Here is a 21721-nt window from a genome sequence, read left to right as displayed (position 1 = left end):
GGTGGAGTCCTGTAAGACTTGGGGGCCGTGGAAGTTGAATAAACAAAAGAAAAGATCATCTACATGTATGGGGTAAAAAGCATACCTCCAAAATATATAGTCTTGTTTTATAAGTTGATTAAAGAGTTGCCAATTATTAAACTATGTGTTACATGATCTCATTTCAGAGTATACAAAATGATCTCACTTAATCTTTACACCAACATATTCTTATCTGATTTTATAAATGGGGAAACTGAAATTCAGAGAGGTTAGGAAATTTTCTTACTCTCATACAGTGACGTGAGATTTTGAACCTAGACTGTCTCCAGCATACCAGCATTAAGTTTTTCCAAAATCATATGTGGCCCAACCTAGCTGTGACATAAAGTAGCTTTGATTCTGTTCATGGTCACCAAATTGATTACCTTTTCTATTCTAAGCCATTGCAACAACATTTTGTTAAAATTCTCTCCCAACCAAGAGAGTGAGAGCCCACACAACCCAGAGATGTAGGTATTATGATCCCCATAGTTCCAGATGAGGAAATAAAATCTCAAAGTCATCAAATAACTGGTTGCAAGTTAAGCTAACTGGTGTTGAATGGGAATCCAAACTCAGGCAGTCTGATCTCGCTTTCCCTCTTCACAGCTTCTTTGCTAACTTCAAGATGGTCACTTTTATATGTGTTTGATGGTTTCCAAAAAGAAAGAATCGGGGTGTCATCCAGTCTTACCCTATATTCTCTCCTGCGGTCTACATACATATATGATACATATAAAAAATACACGCACCCACGTATGAGAGAGATTTGAAGATACTATTCCAATGGACACCCACTGCATTTACTTTCCATGCAATGGACTCTTAATTCTCAGTAGGAATAATTGCAATAGTTGCAAACATATTAACAATATCATCGACCCCATGCCTGCTCTTTGCTAACGTTCCTCCCTCCAAAGACAACGAGTGGTTCTGCTCACCTACAGAACATCTGTAAACTCCCAAAACAGATCATGTGACGATGAGTAAAGAAATCCAACCACCTTTCACACATCTATGCTTGGGGTCATTCCAGGTCGTGTATGAACTTTTGAATCAAGATGAAACAGCTACAAAACACAGTAAGTATGTATCAGACATGACAATCGCATTGCCCTCCACTTGGTCTCTGGGAAAGACAGCCAGGTTGCATTAAGAACAGGTAAAGGTGCTTCCTGCTTTTCACATATGGGGCAATGTGTACGCCCTGCCATTATTATGAGTAGTTTTCATAATAGGCTGCCCAGAAAGGGGTCTACAGCGGTCAGTGAAGCCCAGGGGAAGGCAACCCTGCCATAGTATTAGATACAGCTGCTGAGCATTGTGGCGCCTAAAATCAGGGGAAAATGTTCATCTTAAGAATGGGAAAACCAACCCCAAGGGAACCTCACCAGAACCGATTGCTGGGGAAGTTCTGCTTTTCAGGTGTGTTTCATTCCATAACAATGCCAGGTAGTTTGACTCATTTCAATTCAGGGTTTCAAATATCGGCTTTGCGTTTGTTTTTTTCATGAGTTCTTTGTGAGACCAGGTAAATAATGTGCCCAGGTTTGGAATTTTGTGTCTGATCTATTTAAAATGGAGGGATAGGGCCATCGAGGGCCCATGTGCCTGTGTGTGGACTTTAAAAGGGGCCTCTGCCCCCTCCTGGGTGGAGGGAAGCCCCCAATATGTGAATTTGCTGCTCAGCTGGGCCCAATATGTATGTTATCTGCAGCCGCCTGACTCTGGACTGAGCTCGGGTTCTGGAAGTAATCAGGGGAACTGGAGGTGCCTGGATTTGGAGCTCCGTTTCTTCTGGTGATGTGTTTAATTAAGACCAAATGATTATAAAATTTCGAAAGACCAACCCTATTTTCCTCCTAAGACATTTTAAAAATGTACAAGCACAAAAAAAAAATTCACAAGCATAATCTTCACTATGTTTTAATTTTTTAAGTATTGTTTTCTCATCCAGAAAAGATTTGCATTTAAAAGACAATTAAATGTTTCATAGGTTTGCAGATCCCTATTTACTATGGATTCCCCGACGAAAGCCAAGGAAAAGGCCAAGATACAAAATGCTCTGTCAACCCAGTATGAGGGTACCCACCTTGTGCTTCATTTCTAAAACTTGTAATTCGGGGGAATTGAGGAAATGAAGTCGAGCATGTGAAGAGAGCTGTCAATGCCACAAGCAAGGACGCCAGAGGATAAACCACCAACTAGAATATCTCACTGGATCCAAATCACTTCTTGGGCTGGTGCCAAGCACAGCCACCCCTCAGCACCCGCCTGCTCAGTCTCAGAGCCCTGGCTGAACCATAGGTCCCCATTTCTTAGAGCAGCCCAGTCATCCATGCTACCCTGTGTTGTCACCATCTCAGATCCCCCAGTGCTTAAAAATCCTCATTTTCCCCAAAGTTCTGCTCCTGCTCTGTATTTCCTATTTCAGTGAATAACAGCACCATCCAGCTAGTCACAGAAGCCAGAAAAGTGTAAGTCATTTAAAATCCTTCTTCTCTTTCATCCCTTGCCTATAACAGTCGCCACGTCCTTTGATCTCACCTCCCAGAAAGCTATGTCCATCCACTTCCATACATCCTTGTTGCCACTACCAGATCCAGGTCACCATCATCTCTAACTGAATTATGCCAGCAGAGCTTTCCATCCCTCCATTCTCTGCACCAAAGCCAGATGTGATACTTCTGAAGTGTCTGCCATCCTAACATCCAAACCGCAGATGGCTTCTCCCCCTGACTCCCAGCTTACTCTCCAGCCTCACACTCTATTTATGTACCGGTGATTCTCAATGTCTCTCAGCTGTTCAGGACGCCAATTCAGAAGTACTCTATAGAGGAGAAAGGCGTCCTCCTTGGTTGCCCCCATGGCAGGCTCAACAGGTTAAGTAGCATGCACACTAAGTTTCAGGATCACTGTGCTAAATCTCGTCACTCTACAGCTCACTGCGGAGTGTGGCATGAGACCCAGCAGCAAGGGCTGCCCCAGGAGCTTGTCAGAAATGGGGACTCTTGGGGCCGGGCACAGTGACTCATGCCTGTAATCCCAGAACTCTGGGAGGGCAAGGAGGGTGGATTGCCTAAGCTCACAGGTTTGAGACCAGCCTGAGCCAGAGCGAGACTCCATCTCTAAAAATAGCCAGGCATTGTGGTGGACACCTGTAGTCCCAGATACTTAGGAGGCTGAGGCAAGAGAATCACTTGAGTCCAAAAGTTTGAGGTTGCTGTGAGCTGTGAGGCCACGGCACTCTACCTAGGGTGACAAGATGAGACTCTGTCTCTAAGGAAAAAGAAAAAAGGGGGGACTCTCGTCCTACCCATTGACCTACTGAATCAGATCTGCATTTTATAAAGATGCAGGTGCTCACCGTTAGTGGGTAAAACACTGTTCTATAGCAGCAGTCACCAACCCTGTGGCACTGGGGACCAATTTCATGGAAGACAATTTTTCCATGGACAGGAGTAGGGGGTAGTTTTGGGATGATTCGAGTGCATTACAGCTCCACCTCAGATCACCAGGCATTAGATTCTCATAAGGATCATTCAATCTAGATCCCTTACATACATGGTTTACAGCGCGGTTTGCTCCTGTGCGAATCTAATGCTGCTGCTGATCCGACAGGAGGCGGAGTTCAGGTGGTGACGTGAGCAATGGGGAACAGCTGTAAACACAGATGAAGCTTCCCACCCCCACCTGCTGCTCACCTCCCACTGTGTGCCCTGGCTCCTGGGGGTTGGGGACCACAGCTCTACAGGACCAGTTCCTAACAGTTACACACTGGAACCACTGAGGTCATTTAAACATGCCCTCATCACCCAAGTTCCATCCCAAGAGATTCTGATTCAAGTGGCCTGGAGGGTGACCTGAGCATGTGTGTTTTTGAAAGTTACCCAGGAAATTTTACTGTGCAGCCAAATCACAGAGCCATGGCTCGTAAGGATGACTAGATACGTTCTGGAGGAGGAAGTCACCAATGGATTGTGACAGAAAGCAAATAATCATCTAAAAGGCAAAGTTCTTTTGATTTGAAAAGAGCAGGACTCTGGAGAGAAAGAAAGTTGTTCTTGTTACGTTCCAAGAAGGACTGGTTTAGAAAATCCCAAGACAAACCATGGAGGACAAGATCACACAGTTTTTGAAATGGATACGGTGTTTCTGAAGCAGGCCGCTCAGCGGCCTTCAGGAAATTAGCTTTCAGTGCCACCCAGGTGAGGCATCAGAAGGCTGCAATCCAACTGAGTGGTGGGGCAATGAGATGATGCCTGGGTGGAAAACTGGCAACAGGCAAAGAAAATCTAGGTGGATAAAGAAAGCTAAGGGCAATCTCAGGAGCCTGAAGATCCCAGCCTGTGCGTGTCTGAGTTGCTACAGGGGTACAGGAGCCCTTGCTGAGAGAGTGGACTACAAGAGGCCAGAACGGAACAAGAAGGCTCCGGGCAGGACATGGGGAACTTTTAGAGATGACGTCTTGCCCTGTTGCTCAGTTTGCAGTGTACTGGTGGGATCATTAGCTCACTGCAGCTCAGCCATCCTCCTGCCTCAGACTCCCGAGTAGTTGGACTATGGGTGCGAGCCACAATGCCTAAGTTTTCTTTTTCCTTTTCTTTTTTCTTATTTCCTTTTTGTTTTTATTCTCTTCTTTTCCCTTCTCTTCTATTCCCTTCCTTTCTCTTCTCTTTTTTCTCAGAGACAGGATTTTGCTATGTTGCCCAGGTTGGTCTCTAACCCCTGGCCTCATGCAATCCTCCTTGCCTCAGCTTCCCAAATTACTGGGATTACAGGGATGAGCCACCATGCCCCGCTTAACAGGGAACTTTTGAGGAGAGGTCACTATGTGTACTATCGAATTAGCTATAGAAGCCTGAACAACACCTCAAAGACCCCAAGGGACAGAGCTGCCCTCCAGCCAGAGACCAATAATGGCAGATGATGCACTTGGGCCGGATGTCCCTTTCCAGTCTCTGGACAACAGGGACACCCCTTTCTACTGCATTCCTCGGGAGACTGGCTGCAGAGGGACAGGCAAGAGAGTCTGGACTGTGAATGAATACTTACCCAAATAAGATCAAGTCTGAATCTAGAAGTGAATGCAAGATTGGAGTTTTCTGCCATGTTGGAATTGGAGGCTTAAGAACTAAGTGAAATTCACTTATAGAAAAATGAGGGAAGTTTCATCTCTGATTCCTGAATTATGCCTGAAGATTTCAAACCCAGTGTACTAGTCACCTGCCTATCAGGGACTTTTCTTCTCTGTAGGTCCCTGGGGTTTGGGTATGAGGACAAAAAGACTTCATGAGAGGCATTCTTTTTGCAAGAAGATAATCAGAAGAAAATGTTCTAGGGTTATGAATTGCAAGAGGCACAATTGGGGCCAGAAGTCAGGTCTTCTAAGATGCACAGAAGAAATCGAAAGGCCTTGACTCTCTTGAGGGATAGGAATTCAGCCAAGCAGCATTGTGACGGGTCTGTCATCAGAAAGAGCATTGACTGGGGACAGATGGACATAAAGCATTGACATCATTGATAACTATAAATTGGCCCAGCATCAGCAATGAAGTGATTGACTCGCACATGGCTTCAAAGTAACCTTTTTCTGAGTGTTAAGAAGGAATGAAAAAGATAAATGATGATCAACATTGCGTGGACTTTAGCTTTTTTTCTCTGCCCTACTATGCTTTTTTCTCCCTGAAGGGAATGCTCCTTGAGGGAAAACTTGATTCGTGTTACTGTCCTTCCCAGCTCGTGTTTGGGACATGTTTAGCCTTCAAAGGAAATCGACGGACTGGCTATTTGATGGATACATCCTTTATTTCCTTTGCCTTGTGGAAGCCACAGCCTTTTTTTCTGTCAAGTTCCCTGGTCTAAAGATTGGGAAAAGGAAGCTTATGACAGGCATAATGAATACCAGTAATTTTCTAATTAACTGTTTATCTAAAAGTGTGACCCAGGAGTTGAATTTCATTAATCACCCTGACATATTTTGGGCAGGACACACATAAAGGGCCTAGATTTTTGAATTATTTTCAATTAGCATGTATTAGGTAATGAGGAACCCCCCCCAACCCCCCCAACAACTAACTTTCAATGATTACTACAATACAAACTAAGAAGACAAATTTAACTAAATGCTCTTGAAATTGCCACAGGTAGAAAGCATCAGTATATGACACAAAACCAAATCCGATTTGAGCCTGGTGTGATGTCTGTGTTAGTGTCATGAAAGGTTTCTGGCAAATTTAAAAGAATGGTTTGCGGTATCCTTTATGCCTAACCTCAGAGGAGAAGAGAGAGCCAAAGGATTGGAATGAATGATGTATATCTAGGCAGTCAGCTTCTTGTACTGCTGTCTCAAACCATAAAAAAAGCTCTACATGTGGAAAATTCCCAATTAGGGGAGGGGCTGGTGGAAAAGAGACAAGGTTTTTGCAAATAGTTGAAGCTGTCATATAACTATTAATGATTTCTAAGTACTTATTGAAACCATCTTAAAATAACCAACATCAAAGCGAAAATCAAGCCATAAAACCAAGAAGTCCTAATGTTCTCTGCTTTAAAACTCTGATTACTGAAATAATCCTTTAGGACAGATGCACATTTTCATAGAGCAGGCATAAAACGTAAATGATCTATGGGTTTCCATGATAAGCCCTCAATGCGAATTAGGAAATCAAGAATAGTTTACAGTCCCTATGGTGAACCCGTTCTTGTCTCCCCCCCCCCCACTTTAAAACAGCCAATCTGTCTCTGGAAACCCACAAAATATGGCTGGGAAATATTTATGCTTTAAAGACACAAGCTTCCTGGCAGAAATGGTGAGGACCAGATGTTAATTAATAGTAACTATGAGCTCAAAAGGGAATTAGAGGGTTAAAATAAATTGCTCTAGAAAGACGTGTGATGTGAGCTGTCTTTGAGAATGGAGACCAAATAATGCAGGAGTTTCAAATGAAAATGTGGGTTATTAAGTGTTATGTCCAATGCAGCTTCTTAAACCAACCTGACTTTCTATCATTGTCTCTTGATGGGAAAGGGAGTGTCCGTTTTGTCTTTCTTTAAATTCTCTTGACAGTCACTCTAGACTCATACATAAAAACCCTGGCTCCACCTTTAAGGTTTATTTGCATGAGAGAGCTGCTTACTGCAGAATGCATTTTCCAGATAATGGACCCTTTCCAGGAGGGGTAATCCTCATTTCACTCCCAGAAAGAGAGAAAACTTTACCTGGGTAATCATTCTTGTCTATGTCTGAATCTCCTCTTAAAGTAAAACCAAATCCAGAAGGGACGGCCTGGGAGGCCCACACTCCTTGCAGAGTTTGGGAAGGTTTGGTGTTTAAGCCATCTTTGTTCCCATTGTAAATGAGCACTTTGCCTCTTTGGTCCTTGCCTGCAAAGGGCACCCCGATGGCAATGTCTACAAACAGAGACACAGAAACACATTTCTTTAAAATGAAGAATGCTGTAGAAGGAAGTATAATCAAAGAGCAACATCATTAAGTCCAACAGGCTTGTTACTTTTTCCATAAAAATTCTGTGGCATGGCAACAATGGTAAATTATTTGCTGTCTTTTCACCACCCAACAAATATTTATGGAATGCTTACCATGTGCAGGGGGTATAAGAGGGAATCAGACACTCAAAACCCCTGCTTTCAGAAAGCTTACATTCTAGTACGGAGAATAGTTTGAATAAAGAAATGATGAAGGCATCAGAGGCTGCTCTGCATGGAAGCTCAGTTAGGGACAGAGATCCTGGGGCTGGGTGAACTAGGTGAGGTACCTTTGCAGGTACTTCGGAGATCATAGTTTCAAAAAAGTAAAAAGAAGTGGTGGTGTCTGTGGCTCAAAGGAGTAGTGCACTGGCCCCATATGCCAGAAGTGGCAGGTTCAAACCCAGCCCCAGCCAAAAACTGCAAAAAAAAAAAAAAAAAAAGAAAGAAAAAGAACAAGACCTTATTCACAAAGATCATATCATTTAATAATTACCTAGTCCCATAAAGTTGGCAAGACTCATTCACCAGTTAACTGTTTTTCAACCTTTTTTATCTTTCAGCATACTTGAATCTATTAAACTTCCATGGGACACTTAAATTATCAAAATAAAAGGCGTAAAAACAAAAGATTACACTTACTGCACTTTGAACTTATTTCAAAAATAATTTAATTAATGATCTTTAAAATTTTTCACAGTACACCTAAGATCTTCTCCCAGCGCACCAGTGTGCCGTGGCACACCAGTTGGAAATCACCACCCTAGTTGATGATATTGATCTAAAATCTCAGATTATTGTACAGAATACAAACATGTCATGTTGAAGGTGAAAAGGAACACTTTCTTCACTTAATGTAAGTCACTGGCTTGGCCGCTGTCCCCTTGTAAGCCTGGCAGTTTTAAAACGTCTATTTTATACTCAAGGACGCCAAGGCTCAGAGGCTTAGCTCCCTTGTTACGTCATTAAAAATGCTTCTCTTAGCTATTAAAAATATCAAGGGTTTGGGAGCAAAGACAAATAGAAGAAAACATGATTAAAAGGACAACTGCACAGATAATTTAGCATTATTTATTTCACTTGGGTGATTGGGACTAGAATCATTGTGGAAAGCCACAAGTCACAAAGGTGAACTTTTTTTTTTTTTAATTTCTCTTTCTATGGAACCGTAAGCTTTTCATATGTACTTATGTTTTACAGCACTTTAAAAATTAATAACTGTATTGCTGAGGAGTGTTTTTTTCAAAGAACTCATAAGAGTACAGTAATGTTTGGTCAAAGGTCCTAATGAATGCTGATATAATGTGAACTTTGGTTCTTAACTCAAAGGTCCTGCAAACGTACGCGAGATTTTGTATAAATGTGCACATTTTTCTGAGTAAAGGGTGCTTTGAAGGCATTCATAAATTCCCAACTTAAAAAACTACAAAGACTAAGCTAAGAGTTTAACACTACTTTTTTGCAAACAATAAAATTGCCTTGAAGTTTACAGACCAATAAAAACAGAGCATACCCTACACATAACCCACATAAGTTAATCAAAAGACAGATACTTACTAATACATCAACATGTATTCAATTGTCTTGACTCTCTTAATATAAAAGATTCTCTACTTCTTTGTAAGTCACCAGATTTAAATATCAATTTAAAAAATAACTGCTGCCACCATTGAGAGTGGTTGTAGGACAGCTAATATCAAATATGAGAAAATTTCCATGTGACATTTATAACACTTATATTAGTCAATATATATAAACTTGAGGTTGCCTTGAGAGTTTCGATAGTTGATTGAAAATCAGTAATGAGAACTACACCCACATGCCCCATGGTAAATCCTATAAAATATCCATTGTTTCCTTTGTGTGACAGAAACATGAAATTATGACACATTCATGATGTGCCCGCATTGGTTTCAATTACCATTGTATCCATCTTGGTTCAGGTCCCCTAAGTGCGCCAGGGAGCTACCGAATCTCCCAAAAATCTCAGTGCCAGTGAGCACCTGGGGGTTTCTGAAGAAGAGAGCGCTCACTTGCAAATACAGGAAGATTTGCCCTACTTCCCGAGGGTTACTCTCAAATTCACGGTCCATAAAGAGAGGTGCTCCAACCAGTATGTCATCCATTCTGTAGGGAACAAAGATTTGAGAGTCATTTGGGTGCATTTATAATTAATTAGACTAGTACCTTTCCTTTTTTGGGAGACATATTACAATTATCACATATCTTTCACTGTCTTGTTACATCTACAGAGTGGAATATTTTAAGAAAATAAGAGTTGTTAAATTATCACTCTGAACATTTTAGCCATGTTAAAAACCACCGATATGTCCCCCTTTCCAGCTTTATAGCCAACGTTCAGAAACTGTAGTTACACAAAGAAAACTATCAAGAAAGGCCTAAATACTCTTCTGTAAAGAGTTTAGAGTTTGTCTACAACATATATAACTATACTTTTAAATAATGCAGTTTATTCCAGTAATCACATTTAAAATCAGTTTTCCCTTCCCTTTCCTTTTGTTATCTTGACAAAAATAAAAACCCAGGCCAGATAGGTGTATAGGGTTGACTAGAAAGTTAGAAAACAGATTTTCATCCCAAATGAAAATGTATAATCTAGATTGAGTAGGCAGATTGTGGCAGAAAAATAATGATTCTTAAGGTTAAAAAAAAATTCAAGAAACAGACACCTAAGCAAATTATTAAAGACATCATCACAAGCGGAATAAAAACCAAAAGTGGTTACAGGCATTTCCTTCACAGAGTCAGACGGGCAGATGAGGAATAGAGGAGGTAACTAGGCCATGAGCCCTCTACGTCGTTTGGAGTTTTTGAAAACCTTTGTATGTATGATTTTTCTTTCTAAATTCTTGAGAAAAGTCACACCAATCAAAATACATGATTTGACCTCTACTTATGACCTCTACAAAAGTGTGTCTGCAGACTCCATTGCAGCAGGTGCCATCATTTGAAGGGTGACCTGAGGCAGAGAGACAAACTACTATTTGACCTTTATGCCTTTGTAGATTAGGCTGTACTCTGGAGTTTGCCAAGTAAACTAATTACTAAAATATTGTTGTCACTAATATGATTTAGTCCTGTGTATCATTCATATATATTAATATATCAATGCATATTAATAATACATTTACAGATGGAATATCTATAAACTTAATAATTGATATTCTAAAACAATATACAATGAATAATAAAACTGGTAGTATATATATTTTTTGAATCTCCAATCAATTTATTGCTAGGACCTTTTTTTTTTTTTTTTTTTACATCAAACCAAAATAAATAAAAAGTAAACACAAGATAATAAATGTGATAAAATAGCTGGGTAATTACTGTAAACATGGACCATGGAAGGATTTATCTGGGCAAGAGTGGTGAATTACAATGATTAATAAGGTAGAATAAAAAGGCATTTGCCAGCATTAAAGAGAGAGATACATTGTTGAAAGCAAACACAAAGTCTAGACAAAGACCCAATGTGTGGGATTTCAATGCAATTAGAAAAGAATGGTTATTTCAAGAGTTGATGCTAGTTAATTACTTGGAAATTAAAATTCAACTTGTTTACTGTTAATACATGAATAGCATATAACACACTATATTCAAATATATAAAATATAAATAATAATATATTAACATATTGATAATATACAATTATGTAATATATAAGTAATAAATCATATATGTATAAATATCATAAATGTATTAATAAGATTACTAGATTCTCTATCATGAGTCTTGCTCATATATCTTGAATATCATTAATATCAAAAGGCAGCGATGAGGTGGGACCGGTTACTGAGACCATGAGACTTTAAGATCTCAGTGGTCCGTGAGATTCTCTGGACATGACTTTGTTCCACCCTCTCACTAACTTCTCGCCTTCCCCATGGTATTTATCTATTGTCTATTTCTCAGTCTGAGTCAGTACATTTAGGGTGTGCCCACTACATTTAAGGTACTTAAAGTCACTTTAAGTGACTTAAATCAATTATGCCCCTGATCAATTTACAAGTAATGTTAAATTGCTACTTATATAATTATAAATAGGGAAGACTGGGAAACATGGGAGATCTACATTAACTCTTGGGGTCCCCAGACAGGGGAGAGCCTTGGGGATCCCAGGCAGAGGAGAGGCTTGGTACTCAGAGGGAATCGAGGAAGGCTTCATGGGCAGGTGGCATTGGACCTGGGTGGGACCTTAACAGGTGGATCTAGAAGTAGGTTTTCCAGAAGGCAACACTGTGAGCCAAGGCAAGTGGCCTGAATGGAGTCAGGGAAAAGTGAGTGGTCTCCATGTGCTTGGTACAAGAAGGATTCCAATACATCTGACTGGAAAAGTAAAATACACAAAGAATTCTTAAAGCTCAATAATATGAAGTTGTCACTAACAATAACATATATCATTACTACATATCATATACTAGTCTACGTTATTGATGTAGGTAATCTATAAACATGTAATACTCAATAAGAAAAATAAGAAAACATACAACTCAATTAAAAATTTGACAAAAATCTCCATAGACACCTCACGGAAAAAGATACAGACGGCAAACAAGTATTTGAAAAGATGCTCAATATGTCAGTAGGCATTGCAAATTAAAACATCATTATACCACTATAAATCTCTTGGAATGGCTAAAATCCAAGGTACTGACAGCACCAAATGTTGGCGAGGATGTGGGGCAAAAAGAACCCACATTCGTTGCTGGGAGGGGATGCAAAATGATACAGCCACTTTGGAAGACAGGCTAGCAGTTTCCTGCAAAGCCAAACATGGGCTTACCATGTGATCCCACAATTGTGCTCCTTGGAAGTTACCCAGTGATGTTTAAAACACAGCGCCATACAAAACCCTACATGCAAATGTTTATAGCTTATTTGCCAAAACTTGGAAACAACCAAAATACTCTCCCATAGGTGAGTGGATAAACTGTGTAATAGTCATACAACAAAATATTATTTAGCAATTTAAAGAAATGAGCTATCAAGCCACGATGAGACATGGGAGGAACCTTAAATGCATATTGTTAGGTGACAGATGCCAATCTGAAAAGGCTATATACTGTATAATTCCAACTATAAAACATTCAGGAAAAGGTAAAACTACAGAGACCGTAAAAAGATCCAGTGGCTGGCAGGGGTGAAGGGGGAGGAGAAAGGGATGAAGAGGTGAAGCCAGGGGATTTTTAGGGCAGTAGAACTATTCTGTACCATGTTGAAATATGACATTACGCATCTGGCATGGCCCTTACAATGATACTGCACTAAGAATGACGGCTAATGTAAACTATGTACCTTCTGAATAATGGGTCAGTGTGGGCTCATCGATTGTAATACACGGACTGCCCACTGGGAGATGCTATTAGGGCAAACTGAAAGCAGAGGGGAGAGGGAGTCTATGGAAACGTTCTGTACTTCCTGCTCAATTTTTCTGTAAACCTAAAACTGCTCTAAGAAATAAAGTCTATTCATGATGTAAAAGATATCTGGAAAAGTAAGTGGAGTCCAGATAATATGGGAAAAACAAGAGTTTGGGTATCAAACTGATCTAGATTTAAAATCTTTTCCAGTAACTAGATGTGTCATATTGAAGAAGTTACACTCCTGCTTTAAAATGTGGAGAATATAGAAATAGGCTGCTTTGCTGGATACATCACACACCACCTCTCTTTCTCCTTCCTTCTCTCCTGCTCCCTCTCCTCCCCCCACTAGCTTGTTTATAGGTCCTACCCTGTCAAAGGCTCCGCAATATCATCCACTAGCCAGCACACACACAACTGTTTGCTCTAAACTTTTGGAGTCTACTCACAATACTGGGAGATTTTTTTTCTTGAAAAATATGGGAAAAATTTCTGCCATTTTATTTATTTGATCACTTTACTTATTGTCACTATCTTTTTCCTCCTGATGTTGGGATTCTGAAGCTTTTGTAGGGACCTTGCTTTGTTGCATAGCAGATACAGAAGGTAAGTGTTTTCAAAGAATGTTCATTATATAGCCTCATTCACAATGATGATTATCTCCTGATTTGGAGAAAGGAAGGTCTGGTTCAATCCCATAAAGGTGTGTGAAGAGTCCTCACTTCTGAACCATGAACAGATATCCAGCCAAGTGATTTTCTTAACCTTATAAATATATTATATATAAGAGGTTTGACAATTAAGGTTGTGAACTCATCCTAGAAAAAGTACTACAATCACTTTTGAAGTCCTTCCCCTGGGAAGCTGTGCAGTGATGCCAGCTCCTAGTCTACCCTTCAGAGCAATTTTGGAACTCTTTTTCTGGAATGGCCATCAAAGCTGTCATCCTATCACTCTTGATGTCTTGAATGTCATCAACATGTCTTCCTTTCAAGATTTCCTTTATCTCTGGGTAAAGAAAAAGTCATCAGGGGGGAGGATCAGGTGAGTAGGGAGAGAATTCCAAAACAGTTATTTGTTTACTGGCTAAAAAGTCCCTTGTAGAAAGTGCTGTGTGAGCTGGTGCATTGTTGCAATGCAAGAGCCATGAGTTGTTGGCCAAGATTTTCAATTAAGATTTTCCTGTTTCTCTAACAATGTTCACTTGGTCCGCCATGTTTCTCACAGTCGGCTGACAATTTTTAACATACAAGTCAACAGATTTTCACCATATTGCCATGAGTCTGCTCATTACTGGTCACTCTGACCTCATTTCATCAATGACACTTTCTCTCTCAGAAAAAAATGTTTAGTCCATCGTACATTACCACATTTTCTTCCTGGCATTATCCCCAATAACTTACACTAACAAATCCCTGATTTCACTTCCACTCTTGCCAAGTTTAACAACAAATTTAAGAATGTTTGCTCTTGTCTCTAATTTAAGCCCTGACATTCTTGCAACAACACACAAAAACACACAGCAACAATAATAAATGCTATTGAGCAAGATTCCACATGTCAACACAAACACAGCTATGAGACACTGATACACCAAGGTAATAAAACCTGACTGAGTTGTTTGTACAGTGCTGCCAGTGTAAGTGCACAGTGGCAAGTCAGCAAACTTAATCGTCAGACCTTGTATAACATGATTATTGTAATCTCAGACTTCACTTGAGTTGTATGCCTTTATCTGAAATCTCAATTGCTTCTAGAGCATGCTTATTTACAATAGGACCTTGAATTTACATAGCATCTGAGTAATTAAAAACAGAAAATTATATACAGATTGAGAATTTGCAGGCATTTTACCTTTGTGAATGGTGACATTAGGTTAATGGACATATTCTTCAATGCAGTCTAAAGAATTCAGAAAATACCACCTCAGGAAAAAGAAATAGTGTATATAGCAATTTTTAAGAACATCAAGAAAGAACAAATTATCGGGCGAAAATCCTGTATTTGTTATTACCATGTTGTTTTGATCAGCAAGAAACCAATGAGATCTTTTTCTCACAAGGTTTTTGTTAACATTGCAAAAGAAAAGTACTATACACATTGTCACAAGATTTTATGCATGTTTCTAGCAAGGAGAGAGCAGCCCCAGGATGTATTGTGAAACCTTTGAAAAGTCACAGGGTTTTAAGTAGGAGCGGCCTAACAGACACACTCAGAGAGAGGATATGGGTGGCAAGGGGCAAAGGCCCTTGTGCTTATTGTGTGACTATCTGTGGAGAGAAATGTGCCTATGCTTATCTAAGAGGCCACAGTACGTTTTTTTATTTTCACTAAATAATAGACTTACCTAATCAGGACAGCATGCCATGTTTTGGCTTCAAGTTCTTCTGGCTATTTTCTTTCTAAATTACTAAAAGGCTTAGATAACAGCTATTCTCTGCCTAAATTGGAGATCCTGAATGGCAGTCCTAATGGTTGCTTTCTTTTCACAAGTCAGAGAGCTGAAGATTGAGGCAATTGGATTTTAAATTAATTGCCTTCGGGATAAGAGTGGCATTCAACAGTGACTTCAAAATATATCCCAAGTACAACTAACTACTGCTATTTCCCACCACGTCTATTGCTAGTCCAAGCCTCTGTCCTGTCTGACCTGGCACATGGCAATGGGCTCCCAAAGGCCTCACTCTCTCTAGACCAGGTACACAGAGCACCAGATCAAAGGGAAGTTTGAGCAGGCCCTGCCTCCCCTGAACCTGGCTCACAGATGCTGTACCCCTCTGGGAAACAGACTCCATGGAGCCCCTGGTGGAGCCTCTGGGGAACTGCAATCTACAGTCAGCGTAAATGCAGTGGCCTGTATCCCTGGGGGATCTGGCTTCCCAATATTAACTCTCCACATCTCTTGGCTGATCCTGGAATATGCCAGAAGCTCCCACCTCAGGGAGTTGGCACCCTTTGCTTGTTCCCAGGAACCCTCTGCTCCCAGGAGTCATCCTGGCTGTTCCTCCCCTTCTTAGGTCATTCCTCAGCTATAATCTTATCCCCAAGGCCTTCTGGCCTACTCAGTTTAAACTTGCATCTCTCCAAATATCCCCTATCCTCCTTATTTTTAAAATGTTAATTATCAGACTTTATTATTGTTTTTAGAGCAGTTTTAGATTTAAAGCAAATCTGAACAGAAAGCACAGAGTTCCCCTGTTACTCCCTGCCGCTCCCCTCCCCCACCATCACATCCCCTACTGGACTGGTACAGTGTCATAATAAACTCCCATTTATGCACCATTGTACATCAGAGTCCACAGTTTAGTATATCCAGTTCACTCTTGGTTTTGTCCATTCTGTGGGTTTTCACAAATGTATAATGACACACATCCACGTGACAGCCCCTTATGGAGTAGGGTTACTACCCTAAAAATGCTCTGTACAACACCTCTTCCTCTCTCTCTCTCCCCCCCAGAACCCCTGGCAAACACTGTCATTTAATTGTTTCTATTGTTTTGCTTTTTTCCAGAATGTTCATTCTATAATTGGATTTATATAGTACCTAGACTTTTCAGATTGGCTTCTTTTCCTTAGTAATATGCATTTAAGGTTCCTCCCTGTCTTTTCATGACTTGATAGCTCATTTCTTTAAATGTCAGATTAATACAAGAGCACATAAGATTAGCTCACACTATTTGGGTTTGTTAGGTAAAGTCCAAATTGCAGTCGAGCCCTTCGCCCTGGAGGTGTGCTATGTGTTACATACACATTACATTGTGCCCGTTAGGTGGGCGCTTACCAGTCTCCCTGCCCCATTCCTTCTCCTCCTCTTCAACTTAATTCTGTTTTTCTCTCATGGGTGGGTAGTTAGTTATTCATCTACTGGTTTCATATTAGTATTGAGTACACTGGATGTTGCATTTTCCATTCTTGTGATACTTTACTTAGGAGGATAATCTCCAAATCTTTCCAGATAAATACAGAAGATATGACGTCTCCATCTTTCTTTATGGATGAATAGTATTCCAAGTGCTCATTTCTCTTTAGCAGTGAGTAATATTCCATTGTCTGGGTGCACCAGAGTTTATCTATCCATTCACCCACTGAAAGACATCTTGGTTGTCTTTGGCCTTTTTTTTTTTTTTTTCTCCATTGTACTAATCACCATCTAACATACTCTTTACTGAATTTACTTGATTTTTGTTTGTTGCTCCCACTTTCCCAACTCTAGTACAATCTTCATGAAGTTACGGATTTATCTGCTATATTTCAGCACCTAGAACAGAGCTTGCTAGTGCCAAGGAGAAGCACAAGAAGTATTTGCTCAATGAAAGAATAATACAAATACATTTTCCAAGAGGCACATGTGTCACAATAAAATACATAACATACATTTATGGAATATATATGCATACAGAAGTCACAGAAGGTATCTACCAAAGAGGTATCTAAGTGTTTAGCCCAGATCCTAGAACAGAGTAAGGATTCTTCAGGTATTTGCCTTCTGTGAAAATGTTGCTTTCTGCGAGCAGAGACCCATTCTCATTCACCTCTGTATTCTGGGCACCAAGAACAAAGCCTGGTACAGAGGATGTGTTCCAACAATATTTGTTGGATGAATCATCAATACATTTCAACTTACTGGTTTTCTTATTTAATGATTTGGTAATTTACCTATCAGGTGCTTTTAGTGAATCAAAGGGGTATTTAATAATAATTTATTTCTGAAGTAATGACTTAAACACAACCATAATCCACCATGCTGTTTGGTCCAAGCTCAAGTTTAACTTACTACAATACTTGAAAAATAATATATTTATTTCACCTTCACCACAGGTGTTGCTAGTATGTTGGTTAAGGCAATGTCAGGATAAAAGAATCCATTTATATGCAACATTTAATGAATGCAGCATATGGTAAGGGGGAAATTCTAGGAGGAAAAAAAAGAAACAGGAATGTTCTCCATGGCTATGGACTTTGAATGGCCAACTATTAACTTTACAAAATTAAAAATAAAAATAAAATGGTCTTATTCTACAAGTGGCCGATGTAGAAAATCTCAGGAAAGGCATAAAATAGGATGACAGAGAACTCTTTAATAGAGGAAGCCTTTTGTCCTGAACCAAAAAAAAATTAGAACAAGAGAGCCTCTATCTTGAGAAAGTATGTAAGGATGCATTTCATGAATGAAAAATATGACATCTTTGTGGATGAAAATACTATACAGTGAGGGAGGGAGGTCTTTTAAACTTACCCATCATTGTTAACATCTGATACTACAACAGTATACCCAAAATAAGATGCCATCTGCAAAAGGAAAGCAAGACATATTTCGTGGTTAGCAGTCATTTTTATAGTTACCTTTCCATTATTCCTGAAAGATTTATCTCATTGTGGTACATTTATTTTGCATTTAAATTCCTAGATTCTTGGATGTAGAGTCTTTGAGTCATTTAGTCTAACCCCTGGCACAGTGAATAATCTTCCCCATAATAACTCTGACATCTGCATGGCCATCCTCAGGAGATATTCAACAATCAGCCCATTCAACTGACGAACACAAATAGTAGAACGTTCTTTGCTAAAATGGGCCCTGCCATAACTTCTAGTTCTTCATCCCACCTGGTTCTGCAATCTTAAATCTCACAGAAAAAATTTAATCCCACTTGATATGAGGGCTCAGATGAAAACATTTGCACCTGGTTCCCCATCCGGCCCCTCTTTCTTGGTGCTACCACACACATATGGTAGGAAAGAACAGACGATACTGAGATGCGTTGATGGGAGAAGATCGGGTTTACATGCTCTGTGTTGGGCTCTTTATGTTACTGAAGCATTAAAAGCTGTTTTAATATGGAGGGAACCCACATCTCAGCGTCCATTTATCAATATTTGCTGCTCATAATCAACAAAAGCTTCTAAATCTTTTCGAGGAATAGAAGTAGTGGCTCACAGTCTCCCCACATTTCATCTCTGAAATTTCTGCTTCTTATTTTGTGTTTTTAGGATTTATAATCTTTTCAGACCTGGCAGTTTTGTTTCTATAGCGTGCCATCCAATGTTAGCCTCCCCTTACCTACTAATTTAATCAAAATGCAAAATGCAATTTAATCAAAATGCAGAGACTTTGGTGTGTTTGGATTACTCTTCTGTCTGGACCTCCTGACCACTGTGTGGGCCACAGTAGGCACCAGGTGCCAGATACTCTTTGCAGAGACGATGGATGGAAGCGTCAACAAGCGGCGTGCAATAACTCAATTATCCCTCCTCTTTTCTCTATTCCAAAGACAAGGAATTCATTGCTTTTAAATTTATCCTGTATTTAAACATGGAGACCAAGAATGTTCATGTTTCTGAAGTAAGTAATCAGGAGTGTGTGATCATTGTGAGCTCACATATTCGCATGTGTGTCAAACTGCAGAAGATTTAATGCCCCCTGGGAATTTGGTGGGGTTTTTTTTTTGTTTTTTTTTGTTTTTTTTTTTTTTGATTTTCTTAACTTCTCAAAAATATGGAACGCTTCACGAATTTGCGTGTCATCCTTGCGCAGGGGCCATGCTAATCTTCTCTGTATCGTTCCAATTTTAGTATATGTGCTGCCGAAGCGAGCACTTGGTGGGGTTTTTTAATCTAAAGGAATCAGGGCAGGAAACAGGGTGGAAAGGAACTAACATTTTTTTAGGGAGTTAAATGTGAGGGAATCTTCGAAGTAATCTTTAAGCCTTGATTTATTTCCTTCTCAAGGGAGCATGGGAGGTAGATAGTTTAGTCTTGTTCTGCAAATGGGGCTCAAAGAGGTCCAATGGTTTTTCTGTGGTCTAACACAGTTCGTGAGTGTTACAGTGGGAACTGGACATCTGCTTTGTCAACTGTCCGTGCCCAGGCTCTGTCTGTAGCAGGTCCCTTCTTATTTCTTAGACCAGAACCTTCATGGATTTCTAGACTATTGAAAGGTTCACGCCCACACAAAATTGCTCCCTGCTGCCCTTAGAACAAAATCCCTGGTCCTGCTAGGATTAAGTGAATAGCCCTTGCCACCACCATCCTAAACAACTATGTCCCTCGTGACACGGTGACCTTCACTCTGTACTCAGACACACCCAGATGGTTCCTTCTAGCTGTTCCCTTGACCTGTAACGTTCTGGAAAAACAGCACAAGTTGGTTTCTCTTGTCATTCCCATCTCTGCCGAGATGAGGCCTGCCTGACCACCCCATCTAAGAGCTTCCTTGCCACCATCCTCCTACATTATTGCTGTACCTTTTTTATATCATATCACTAATCTTAATGACCTGTTCTTCCCTCCCCACCTCTGCCACCTCATGGCTGCCTGAGAACTTGGCTTTTTCTGTCTAGGACAGTTTCCAGCATATAGTAGGTGCTCATTAAATATTTATTGACTGAATTAATAAATGATACAAATATTATAGTGTACTATTATAGAGCAATATTAATTGTTTGCTATTAAAAAGTCCATACCTGTTCACCCGTGAAATTCTGAATAAAGGTCATATCTGTAGAGTTAATGATTGAAACCTGAAATCATAGAAATGAGACAGGTTGCATCATTTGACAGAGAATTGGAGAAACTTTTTAAAAGATTACAACTTGAAATGAGATAGGTCACATCGTTTGACAGAGAATTGGAGAAACTTTTTAAAAGATTACAACTTGAAATGAGATAGGTTGCATCATTTGACAGAGAATTGGAGAAACTTTTTAAAAGATTACAACTTGAATCATATCAAAATTTTGGTTAGAGACTTATAAAACAACAACAAAACCCCACTAGAATGACCTAAAAAAAAAAAAAAAAAAGGCTTATGGAACCATTTGTTTATAGTTAAGTTTGGGATACATTCAGACACAATTCACGCTTATTAATTTCAGGTGGGGAAATAAAAGCTGAAATCAAGAATGCTGACAGCAATTAACTTGATGGTTAATTTAGTTTATTTAATCAGGATTTTTGTCCAAATCCATTTCTGTTCTCACGCTCTCATGAGAAATTGATAACTAAGGTTCTTTGCAAGAAAAAGGATATTTTAAAATGCTATCCACATAGCAAAAATATTCCTTTTAAGTCTACTCAATCAACCATTGTGTTTCCTAGATCGTTTTAAAAATCATAAACTTGTGTAAGTTTTTCTTTTCATAAGGTCTAGTTATTTTCCTAATTTCATGGGTAACTAGTGGTAACGGGTTTTACTGGTATCCCCCTCAAATTCATGTTTACCCAGAACCTCAGAATATAACCTTCTATGGAAATAGGATCTTGGCAGATGAAGTGAGGTAAGGATCTCAAGATGAAATCATGAAGGGTCGTCTCTCAATCCAATGAACGGTGTCTTAGAGAAAGAAGAGGGGGGCTTCTGGATATAGAGGATGAAGGCAGAAGGCCACATGAGGATGGACGTAGAGACTAGAGTGTTGCTGCCACAGGCCAAGCAACACCAGAAGCCATCAGAAGCTGGGAGGGCCCAGGGGGATCCTCCCCTACAAACGTGGAGGAAGTGTGACCCTGCCTACAACTTGATGCCAGATTTCTGGCCTCCAAAACTGTGAGTGAATAAATTTGCTTTGTCTTAAGCTCCCCAGTTTGTGGTTATTTGTTATGGTAGCCTTACAAAACTAATACACTAGTGAAATTACAGTGGATTTTATTTCTACCATATGAGACCTATTACAGTGTTGATCATAACAACAGCATCCTCCATAATTATTTCTAAATTACGCCCGTGAGTGGGGCCAGCTTCATGCATCCAGGACTTAGATGGGTCCTACTCTTGGTTTAATGCTCTGCTGTGACTTCCCTGAAATTTTTAATAATTTTTAAACATGGGGCCT

The 21721-nt window shown here is 39.9% G+C and overlaps 1 protein-coding gene and 1 non-coding gene across 4 annotated transcripts in view; both read right to left on the bottom strand.

The window, feature by feature from the left end:
• ITGA8 (integrin subunit alpha 8) overlaps positions 1-21721 on the bottom strand; it is a 184592-nt gene that overhangs the window by 109090 nt on the left and 53781 nt on the right. For all 3 annotated transcript variants that reach the window (XM_053572185.1, XM_053572183.1, XM_053572184.1), the window contains exons 10-13: positions 20354-20410; positions 18130-18182; positions 9431-9636; positions 7243-7434 (exon numbers count right to left, since the gene is read on the bottom strand). In XM_053572185.1, coding sequence (XP_053428160.1) covers positions 7243-7434; positions 9431-9636; positions 18130-18182; positions 20354-20410 — 508 coding nt within the window. The remainder of the gene's footprint in view (positions 1-7242; positions 7435-9430; positions 9637-18129; positions 18183-20353; positions 20411-21721) is intronic.
• Positions 19381-19487, bottom strand: LOC128573270 (U6 spliceosomal RNA). Its single transcript, XR_008376413.1, has one exon. It is a non-coding gene; the product is annotated as a U6 spliceosomal RNA (small nuclear RNA).

This window comes from Nycticebus coucang, chromosome 20, assembly GCF_027406575.1.
Source record: "Nycticebus coucang isolate mNycCou1 chromosome 20, mNycCou1.pri, whole genome shotgun sequence".
NCBI classification, from domain to species: Eukaryota; Metazoa; Chordata; class Mammalia; order Primates; family Lorisidae; genus Nycticebus; species Nycticebus coucang.
The sequence above is the reverse complement of the archived record's forward strand: the minus strand, read 5'-3'. Positions and strand labels throughout refer to the sequence as shown.